The sequence below is a fragment of the Entelurus aequoreus genome, linkage group LG05 (genome assembly GCF_033978785.1).
Source record: "Entelurus aequoreus isolate RoL-2023_Sb linkage group LG05, RoL_Eaeq_v1.1, whole genome shotgun sequence".
Classification (NCBI taxonomy): Eukaryota; Metazoa; Chordata; class Actinopteri; order Syngnathiformes; family Syngnathidae; genus Entelurus; species Entelurus aequoreus.
Window position 1 is genome coordinate 3989506 of NC_084735.1, and position 12500 is coordinate 4002005.

At 36.6% G+C, this 12500-nt stretch overlaps 1 protein-coding gene across 1 annotated transcript in view; it reads left to right on the plus strand.

The window, feature by feature from the left end:
- The window catches only part of LOC133649553 (protocadherin Fat 3-like), a 145934-nt gene that overhangs the window by 7663 nt on the left and 125771 nt on the right, over window positions 1–12500 (plus strand). Inside the window, exon 4 of the mRNA XM_062046144.1 lies at window positions 2841–3042. Coding sequence (XP_061902128.1) covers window positions 2841–3042 — 202 coding nt within the window. The remainder of the gene's footprint in view (window positions 1–2840; window positions 3043–12500) is intronic.

A 12500-nucleotide genomic window follows, 5' to 3' on the forward strand; every position in this document is an offset into this window, starting at 1 on the left:
TCATAACAATATGTACTATGTACAATATACACACTGCAAGTATATACATAATGTAGTAACAGACACCTTCATAACAATATGTAATATGTACTATATACACACTGCAAGTATATATATAATGTAGTAACAGACACCTTTATAATATGTAATATGTACAATACACACACTACAAATATACATATAATGTAGTAACAGACACCTTCGTAACAATATGTAATATGTACAATATACGCACTGCAAATATACATATAATATAGTAACAGACACCTTCATAACAATATGTAATATGTACAATACACACACTCAAAGTATATATTTATAATATAGTAACAGACACCTTCATAACAATATGTAATATGTACAATACACACACTCAAAGTATATATATATAATGTAGTAACAGACACCTTCATAACAATATGTAATGTGTACAATATACACACTGCAAGTATATATATAATGCAGTAACAGACACCTTCATAACAATATGTAATGTGTACAATATACACACTGCAAGTATAAATATATAATGTAGTAACAGACACCTTCATAACAATATGTAATATGTACAATATACACACTGCAAGTATATATATAATGTAGTAACAGACACCTTCATAACAATATGTAATATGTACTATATACACACTGCAAGTATATATATAATGTAGTAACAGACACCTTCATAACAATATGTAATATGTACAATATACACACTGCAAGTATACATGTAATGTAGTAACAGACACCTTCATAACAATATGTAATATGTACAATATACACACTGCAAGTATATATAGAATGTAGTAACAGACACCTTCATAACAATATGTAATATGTACAATATACACACTGCAAATATATATATAATGTAGTAACAGACACCTTCCTAACAATATGTAATATGTACAATATACACACTGCAAGTATATATAGAATGTAGTAACAGACACCTTCATAACAATATGTAATATGTACAATATACACACTGCAAATATATATATGATGTAGTAACAGACACCTTCATAACAATATGTAATATGTACAATATACACACTGCAAGTATATATAGAATGTAGTAACAGACACCTTCATAACAATATGTAATATGTACAATATACACACTGCAAGTATATATATCATGTAGTAACATACGCCTTCATAACAATATGTAATATGTACAATATACACACTGCAAGTATATATATCATGTAGTAACAGACACCTTCATAACAATATGTAATATGTACAATATACACACTGCAAGTATATATATAATGTAGTAACAGACACCTTCATAACAATATGTAATATGTACAATATACACACTGCAAGTATATATATAATGTAGTAACAGACACCTTCATAACAATATGTAATATGTACAATATACACACTGCAAGTATATATATAATGTAGTAACAGACACCTTCACAATAATATGTAATATGTACAATATACACACTGCAAGTATATATATAATGTAGTAACAGACACCTTCATAATATGTAATATGTACAATATACACACTGCAAGTATATATATAATGTAGTAACAGACACCTTCATAATATGTAATATGTACAATACACACACTGCAAATATACATATAATGTAGTAACAGACACCTTCACAATAATATGTAATATGTACAATATACACACTGCAAGTATATATATAATGTAGTAACAGACACCTTCATAATATGTAATATGTACAATACACACACTGCAAATATACATATAATGTAGTAACAGACACCTTCATAACAATATGTAATATATACAATATACACACTGCAAATATACATATAATATAGTAACAGACACCTTCATAACAATATGTAATATGTACAATACACACACTCCAAGTATATATTTATAATGTAGTAACAGACACCTTCATAACAATATGTACACTATACACACTGCAAGTATATATATAATGTAGCAACAGACACCTTCATAACAATATGTAATATGTACAATATACACACTGCAAGTATATATATAATGTAGTAACAGACACCTTCATAACAATATGTAATATGTACTATATACACACTGCAAGTATATATATAATGTAGTAACAGACACCTTCATAACAATATGTAATATGTACAATATACACACTGCAAGTATACATGTAATGTAGTAACAGACACCTTCATAACAATATGTAATATGTACAATATACACACTGCAAGTATATATAGAATGTAGTAACAGACACCTTCATAACAATATGTAATATGTACAATATAAACACTGCAAATATATATATAATGTAGTAACAGACACCTTCATAACAATATGTAATATGTACAATATACACACTGCAAGTATATATAGAATGTAGCAACAGACACCTTCATAACAATATGTAATATGTACAATATACACACTGCAAGTATATATAGAATGTAGTAACAGACACCTTCATAACAATATGTAATATGTACAATATACACACTGCAAGTATATATATAATGTAGTAACAGACACCTTCATAACAATATGTAATATGTACAATATACACACTGCAAGTATATATATAAATGTAGTAACAGACACCTTCATAGTGATGTCATCAAAATGGCAACGTCCTAAGGCTTCCAGCAGCACACAAAATGAATGAATGAATGAAAGTGTCGGACACCGAGACCTGGGTCGGACACCGAGACCTGGTTCGGATGCAGAGGCATGTTAGGCGTGCTCTAAAGGTTTGTACACCGGAAGGTTTGCAAATAGAGGGGGTTTGTAAATCGAGGTTCCACCGTGTGAAGTGATTAGTGTTGCTCTCTGCCATCACTTCCTGATTCATGTCCTCTCTCTGTTCCAGCTGGTGGACGTCAACGAGAATTTGTATGCGCCGTACTTCCCCGACTTTGCCGTGAGAGGCTCGGTGAAGGAGAACTCTCGAGCGGGCACCAGCGTCCTGGCGCTGGACGCCGAGGATGACGACAGAGGGAGGGACGGCGCCTTGAAGTACTCCATCAGAGGCGGCAGCGGCCTGGGCGCCTTCACCATCGACGAGGACACAGGTGCGGAATTTTCCTCAGCCAATTAGTTGGCAATGAAGAGCCAATAAGTTATGTGCCGGGCAGAGAATATGTCCATTTATTTGAAATTGGACACTTATTAGAGTCCAATTGTGCTTTGAGATTCCTGAGAGGAGAAGCGCCGCGTGATTTATTGGTCTGTGTGAGACTCGGGCTGTTTGAGTGGGTCTGTGTCGGCAATGTGCGATAGACAATATACGATATCAATGATTTACATCTGGCAGACGATGGAGGATTTTTTATTTTAATGCATGTTGATGACACACTCTGGCTGGGCCCCCGCAAATCTGCCAGTGACAATCTGCAACCATGAAACGTGCTCAGTGGAGGGTACCAAAAGCCATGCTAACTGCTAAGCTAAAACTATATATAGAATGTAGTAACAGACACCTTCATAACAATATGTAAACCTGTACAATATACATACTGAAAGTATATATATCATGTAGTAACAGACACCTTCATAACAATATGTAATATGTACAATATACACACTGCAAGTATATATATAATGTAGTAACAGACACCTTCATAACAATATGTAACCTGTACAATATACACACTGCAAGTATATATATAATGTAGTAACAGACACCTTCATAACATAATGTAATATGTACAATATACACACTGCAAGTATATATATAATGTAGTAACAGACACCTTCATAACATAATGTAATATGTACAATATACACACTGCAAGTATATATATAATGTAGTAACAGACACCTTCATAACATAATGTAATATGTACAATATACACACTGCAAGTATATATATAATGTAGTAACAGACACCTTCATAACAATATGTAATATGTACAATATACACACTGCAAGTATATATATATAATGTAGTAACAGACACCTTCATAACATTATGTAATATGTACAATATACACACTGCAAGATATACAATCATGTGTGCTTACGGACTGTATCCCTGCAGACTGTATTGATCTATATTGATATATAATGTATATATTGTGTTTTTTATGTTGATTTAAGTAAAAAAAAAAAAAAAAAAAAAAAAAAAATTGTTTTTTTTGGTGTTTTTTTTCATAAAGATATACAATCATGTGTGCTTACGGACTGTATCCCTGCCGACTGTATTGATCTATATTGATATATAATGTATATATTGTGTTTTTTATGTTGATTTAAGTTAAAAAAAAAAAAAAAAAAAATTTTTTTTTTTTTTTTTTTTTAAATTAAATTTCTTGCGCGGACCCGGTACCAATTGGTCCGCGGACCGGTACCGGGCCGCGGCCCGGTTGTTGGGGACCACTGGTGTAGATGACATTGTAGGTGACAGTGTAGATGACAGTGTAGATGACAGTGTGGGTGACAGTGTAGGTGACAGTGTAGGTGACAGTGTAGGTGACAGTGTAGATGACAGTGTAGATGACAGTGTGGGTGACAGTGTGGGTGACAGTGTAGATGACAGTGTAGGTGACAGTGTAGGTGACAGTGTAGATGACAGTGTAGGTGACAGTGTAGGTGACAGTGTAGATGGCAGTGTAGATGACAGTGTGGGTGACAGTGTAGATGACAGTGTAGGTGACAGTGTAGATGACAGTGTAGGTGACAGTGTAGATGACAGTGTAGATGACAGTGTAGGTGACAGTGTAGATGACAGTGTAGATGACAGTGTAGGTGACAGTGTTAGATGACAGTGTGGGTGACAGTGTGGGTGACAGTGTAGGTGACAGTGTAGATGACAGTGTAGATGACAGTGTGGGTGACAGTGTAGATGACAGTGTAGGTGACAGTGTAGGTGACAGTGTAGATGACAGTGTAGATGACAGTGTGGGTGACAGTGTGGGTGACAGTGTAGGTGACAGTGTAGATGACAGTGTAGATGACAGTGTGGGTGACAGTGTGGGTGACAGTGTAGGTGACAGTGTAGATGACAGTGTAGGTGACAGTGTGGGTGACAGTGTAGGTGACAGTGTAGGTGACAGTGTAGGTGACAGTGTAGGTGACAGTGTGGGTGACAGTGTAGGTGACAGTGTAGATGACAGTGTAGGTGACAGTGTAGATGACTGTGTGGGTGACAGTGTGGGTGACAGTGTAAATGACAGTGTAGGTGACAGTGTAGATGACAGTGTGGGTGACAGTGTAGGTGACAGTGTAGGTGACAGTGTGGGTGACAGTGTAGGTGGCAGTGTAGGTGACAGTGTAGATGACAGTGTAGGTGACAGTGTAGATGACAGTGTGGGTGACAGTGTAGGTGACAGTGTAGATGACAGTGTAGGTGACAGTGTAGATGACAGTGTAGATGACAGTGTAGATGACAGTGTAGGTGACAGTGTAGATGACAGTGTAGGTGACAGTGTAGGTGACAGTGTAGATGACAGTGTGGGTGACAGTGTGGGTGACAGTGTGGGTGACAGTGTAGATGACAGTGTAGATGACAGTGTGGGTGACAGTGTAGATGACAGTGTAGATGACAGTGTAGGTGACAGTGTAGATGACAGTGTAGGTGACAGTGTAGATGACAGTGTAGGTGACAGTGTGAGAGGACAGTGTAGATGACAGTGTAGATGACAGTGTAGATGACAGTGTGGGTGACAGTGTAGATGACAGTGTAGATGACAGTGTGGGTGACAGTGTGGGTGACAGTGTAGGTGACAGTGTAGATGACAGTGTAGATGACAGTGTAGATGACAGTGTAGATGACAGTGTAGGTGACAGTGTAGATGACAGTGTAGGTGACAGTGTAGGTGACAGTGTAGATGACAGTGTGGGTGACAGTGTGGGTGACAGTGTGGGTGACAGTGTAGATGACAGTGTAGATGACAGTGTGGGTAACAGTGTGGGTGACAGTGTAGATGACAGTGTAGGTGACAGTGTAGATGACACTGTAGATGACAGTGTAGGTGACAGTGTAGATGACAGTGTAGATGACAGTGTGGGTGACAGTGTAGATGACATGTAGGTGACAGTGTAGATGACAGTGTAGGCGACAGTGTAGGTGACAGTGTAGATGACAGTGTAGGTGACAGTGTAGGTGACAGTGTAGATGACAGTGTAGATGACAGTGTAGGTGACAGTGTAGGTGACAGTGTAGGTGACAGTGTAGATGACAGTGTAGATGACAGTGTAGGTGACAGTGTAGATGACAGTGTAGGTGACAGTGTAGATGACAGTGTAGGTGACAGTGTAGGTGACAGTGTGGGTGACAGTGTAGATGACAGTGTAGGTGACAGTGTGAGAGGACAGTGTAGATGACAGTGTAGATGACAGTGTAGGTGACAGTGTGGGTGACAGTGTGGGTGACAGTGTAGGTGACAGTGTAGATGACAGTGTAGATGACAGTGTAGGTGACAGTGTAGATGACAGTGTAGATGACAGTGTAGGTGACAGTGTATGTGACAGTGTAGATGACAGTGTAGATGACAGTGTAGGTGACAGTGTAGATGACAGTGTAGATGACAGTGTGGGTGACAGTGTGGGGTGACAGTGTAGGTGACAGTGTAGATGACAGTGTAGATGACAGTGTAGGTGACAGGGTAGATGACAGTGTAGATGACAGTGTAGGTGACAGTGTAGATGACAGTGTAGGTGACAGTGTAGGTGACAGTGTAGATGACAGTGTAGGTGACAGTGTAGGTGACAGTGTAGGTGACAGTGTAGATGACAGTGTAGGTGACAGTGTAGATGACAGTGTAGGTGACAGTGTAGGTGACAGTGTAGGTGACAGTGTAGGTGACAGTGTAGGTGACAGTGTAGATGACAATGTAGATGACAGTGTAGGTGACAGTGTAGGTGACATACTAATTAGTCTAGTTAAAGGTCAGTGCAGGAGGTCGCGTGTTAGCCTTCATTAAAAATATTCTTTGCTCGGGACGACAAAACTTTGCTTCTCTGCGGTTTGTTTGTTTCCTGACTTTGTTTGACGTCCTGCCAGAGTCACAAATGTGGCCCCGGAGGATGATCAAGTCCTCCTTGACAAATGTGGCCCCGGAGGATGATCAAGTCCTCCTTGACAAATGTGGCCCCGGAGGATGATCAAGTCCTCCTTGACAAATGTGGCCCCGGAGGATGATCAAGTCCTCCTTGACAAATGTGGCCCCGGAGGATGATCAAGTCCTCCTTGACAAATGTGGCCCCGGAGGATGATCAAGTCCTCCTTGACAAATGTGGCCCCGGAGGATGATCAAGTCCTCCTTGACAAATGTGGCCCCGGAGGATGATCAAGTCCTCCTTGACAAATGTGGCCCCGGAGGATGATCAAGTCCTCCTTGACAAATGTGGCCCCGGAGGATGATCAAGTCCTCCTTGACAAATGTGGCCCCGGAGGATGATCAAGTCCTCCTTGATGTGGCACCAAAGTCACAACGAGTGCGACTGATCGTATCTTTTTCCCGGGAATATGTTTCATAACAGGCTGTTATATAATCCAGTCGATATCATTGTGTCTGTGCCGTATCGTTTCCTACAGTGTATTTAGTGGCCATCAACCCAGGGCCGATACCGATACTGATTATTAGTAGTCAAGGAGGCCGATAAGCGATATTTGAAGTTGTGAAAACATGAATATTTGATGTCAGTAAACATCTTGACAAGGTTTTAAGTTGTTTTTTTAACTTGATTTTTTTAGGAAAGGTGGGACATAATGTTTGATGTTGTGTTTAATTGATCATCAAACATCTTTATTACGTGTCTAAGAGGAACATTAACATTTTATTTCCAAATATAAAACAATCTCCTGGGAAAATTGGTCAAAAATAAGACATTTTTCTACATCACAATCACTACTAATCTACTTCATCTCATAACATTTAATGTCTTCCTGGATGTTACAGAAAGTATGAGAATGTGTGAGCTGCTGCCTCACCTTCTTTACTTACACAATCATCTCATATTTGTCAAGATATCTACACAATGTTTGCATTTTCGGCCCATATGTGGGCAGAGTTATTGACAATGAGAGCAATTTTTATTCTTAAATGAATAAAAAATTGGGCAAAAAGAGAACTTTTTGAGAAGTCCCAGATTTCCAGGTTTTCCAGGACATTTTTCCCATTCAAAATTTATTGGCCATTTTTCAAACTTCCACCATTTCCACGTTTTTCAACCGATTCAAACCAACATATTCCACTCATCCTGGACATTCAAACTATTCTTTTTCCAAGTTCGAAAAAATTCCAGGAATTTCCAGAATTCCCGTTTTTTTCAAACCCTTTTTTGAACCTTTTCTTCTGGCGACTACTCCTGCCCCATTTTTCAACCCACTTCAATCATTCCACCTTCCAAACATTCTTCTTTAACAGAAATAAAGAATTAAGTTGTTTTACGAACTTGAAAAATTCCCGGTTTTCCCGAAATTCCAGGATTTCCTTAATACCATTTCTCAATTCAAAATGTTACTACTTCAACATTTCTCAACCGATTTAAAAAAATTCCAATACCAACCATTTCAGCTCATTCAGTCTTTTAACATTTTCAAAAAAAATCCCGCTTTTTCCGAAATTCCGAAATTTCCATGAAATTTCCCTTTGAAATGAATGGGACATTTTTCAAAGTTTTACAATTCTGACACTTTTAATTTGATTCAAACCGTTCCGACTTCAAAATAGTCAGCCTGTTAAGGAATGTTCAACAATTTAAAAAAATTCCCGGATTTCCAAGAATTCTGAGTTTTCAGGGACATTTTTCCCATTCAATATGAATTGTCCATTTTTCAAACTTCCATCATTCCCACATTTTTCAACCGATTCAAACCAACATATTCCACTCATCCTGGACATTCAAACGATCCTTTTTCCAAGTTCCAAAAAATTCCAGGAATTCCCGGAATTCCCAGAATTCCCGTTTTTTTCAAACCCTTTTTGAACCTTTTCTTCTGGCGACTACTCCTCCCACATTTTTCAACCCACTTCAATCATTCCACCTTCCAAACATTCTTCTTTAACAGAAATAAAGAATTAAGTTGTTTTACGAACTTGAAAAATTCCCGGTTTTCCCGAAATTCCAGGATTTCCTTAATACCATTTCTCAATTCAAAATGTTACTACTTCAACATTTCTCAACCGATTTAAAAAAATTCCAATACCAACCATTTCAGCTCATTCAGAATATTCAAGTCTTTTAACATTTTCCAAAAAAAATCCCGCTTTTTCCGAAATTCCCAAATTTCCATGAAATTTCCCTTTGAAATGAATGGCACATTTTTCAAAGTTTTACAATTCTGACACTTTTAATTTGATTCAAACCGTTCCGACTTCAAAATAGTCAGCCTGTTAAGGAATGTTCAACAATTTAAAAAAATTCCCGGATTTCCAAGAATTCTGAGTTTTCAGGGACATTTTTCCCATTCAATATGAATTGTTCATTTTTCAAACTTCCATCATTCCCACATTTTTCAACCGATTCAAACCAATATATTCCACTCATCCTGGACATTCAAACTATCCTTTTTCCAAGTACAAAAAAATTCCAGGAATTCCCAGAATCCCCGTTTTTTTCAAACCCTTTTTTTAACCTTTTTTCTCCTCCCACATTTTTCAACCCACTCCAATCGTTCAACCTTCCAAACATTCTTCTTAATCAGGACAAAAAACTAAGTTGTTTTACGGACTTGAAAAATTCCCGGTTTTCCCGAAATTCCAGGAATTCCTTAATACAATTTCTCAATTAAAAATGTTACTACTTCAACATTTCTCGACCGATTTGAAAAATTCCAATACCAACCAAATCAGCTCATTCGGAACATTCAAGTCTTTTAACATTTCAAAAAATTCCCGCTTTTCCCGAAATTACCAAATTTCCATGAAATTCCCTTTGAAATGAATGGGACAATTCCGACATTTTTCATTTGATTCAAACCGTTGCAACTTCAAAATATTCAAATTGTTAAGGAATGTTCAAAAATGTAAGAAAATTCCTGGATTTCCAAGAATTCCCAGTTTTCAGGGACATTTTTCCCATTCAATATGAATTGCCCATTTTTCAAACTTCCACAATTCCCACATTTTTCAATCGATTCAAACCATTCCAACATCAACACATTCAACTCATCCTAGACATTCAAACTACCATTTTCCACGTTCAACAAATTTCCAGGAACTACTATTTTTTCTAACCAAATTTCCAACCTTTTTCGTTTGACTACTCCTTTTACATTTTTTATCCCATTTCAACTGTTCTAACCGTCAAAACATTTTTCTTAGTCAGGACAAAAAAACCAAGTTGGTTTAAGAACTAGAAACATTCCCGGTTTTCCCGAAATTCCAGGATTTCCTTAATACCGTTTAATCAATTAAAAATGTCACTACTTCTACATTTCGCGACCGATTTCAAAATTTCCAACACCAACCATTTCAACTCATTCAGAACAATCAAGTCTTTTAACATTTTCCAAAAAAAATCCCGCTTTTTCCGAAATTCCCAAATTTCCATGAAATTTTCCTTTGAAATGAATGGGACATTTTTAAAAGTTTTACAATTCTGACACTTTTAATTTGATTTAAACCGTTCCAACTTCAAAATAGTCAGCCTGTTAAGGAATGTTCAAATTTTTAAAAAATTCCCGGATTTTCAAGAATTCTGAGTTTTCAGGGACATTTTTCCCATTCAATATGAATTGTCCATTTTTCAAACTTCCATCATTCCCACATTTTTCAACCGATTCAAACCAACGTATTCCACTCATCCTGGACATTCAAACTATCCTTTTTCCAAGTTCAAAAAAATTCCAGGAATTCCCAGAATCCCCGTTTTTTTCAAACCCTTTTTTTAACCTTTTTTCTCCTCCCACATTTTTCAACCCACTCCAATCGTTCAACCTTCCAAACATTCTTCTTAATCAGGACAAAAAACTAAGTTGTTTTACGGACTTGAAAAATTCCCGGTTTTCCCGAAATTCCAGGAATTCCTTAATACAATTTCTCAATTAAAAATGTTACTACTTCAACATTTCTCGACCGATTTGAAAAATTCCAATACCAACCAAATCAGCTCATTCGGAACATTCAAGTCTTTTAACATTTTCAAAAAATTCCCGCTTTTCCTGAAATTACCAAATTTCCATGAAATTCCCTTTGAAATGAATGGGACAATTCCGACATTTTTCATTTGATTCAAACCATTCCAACTTCAAAATATTCAAACTGTTAAGGAATGTTCAACAATTTAAGAAAGTTCCCGGATTTCCAAGAATTCCCAGTTTTCAGGGACATTTTTCCCATTCAATATGAATTGTCCATTTTTCAAACTTCCACAATTCCCACATTTTTCAATCGATTCAAACCATTCCAACATCAACACATTCAACTCATCCCAGACATTCAAACTACCATTTTCCACGTTCAACACATTTCCAGGAATTACTGTTTTTTTCTAACCAAATTTCCAACCTTTTTCGTTTGACTACTCCTTTTACATTTTCCATCCCATTTCAACTGTTCTACCGTCAAAACATTTTTCTTAGTCAGGAAAAAAAACTAAGTAGGTTTAAGAACTAGAAACATTCCCGGTTTTCCCGAAATTCCAGGATTTCCTTAATACCATTTAATCAATTAAAAATTTCACTACTTCTACATTTCGCGACCGATTTGAAAATTTCCAACACCAACCTTTTCAACTCATTCAGAACAATCAAGTCTTTTAACATTTTCCAAAAAAATCCCGCTTTTTCCGAAATTCCCAAATTTCCATGAAATTTCCCTTTGAAATGAATGGCACATTTTTCAAAGTTTTACAATTCTGACACTTTTAATTTGATTCAAACCGTTCCGACTTCAAAATAGTCAGCCTGTTAAGGAATGTTCAACAATTTTAAAAAATTCCCGGATTTCCAAGAATTCTGAGTTTTCAGGGACATTTTTCCCATTCAATATGAATTGTCCATTTTTCAAACTTCCATCATTCCCACATTTTTCAACCGATTCACACCAACATATTCCACTCATCCTGGACATTCAAACTATCCTTTTTCCAAGTACAAAAAAATTCCAGGAATTCCCAGAATCCCCGTTTTTTTCAAACCCTTTTTTTAACCTTTTTTCTCCTCCCACATTTTTCAACCCACTCCAATCGTTCAACCTTCCAAACATTCTTCTTAATCAGGACAAAAAACTAAGTTGTTTTACGGACTTGAAAAATTCCCGGTTTTCCCGAAATTCCAGGAATTCCTTAATACAATTTCTCAATTAAAAATGTTACTACTTCAACATTTCTCGACCGATTTGAAAAATTCCAATACCAACCAAATCAGCTCATTCGGAACATTCAAGTCTTTTAACATTTTCAAAAAATTCCCGCTTTTCCCGAAATTACCAAATTTCCATGAAATTCCCTTTGAAATGAATGGGACAATGCCGACATTTTTCATTTGATTCAAACCATTCCAACTTCAAAATATTCAAACTGTTAAGGCATGTTCAACAATTTAAGAAAATTCCCGGATTTCCAAGAATTCCCAGTTTTCAGG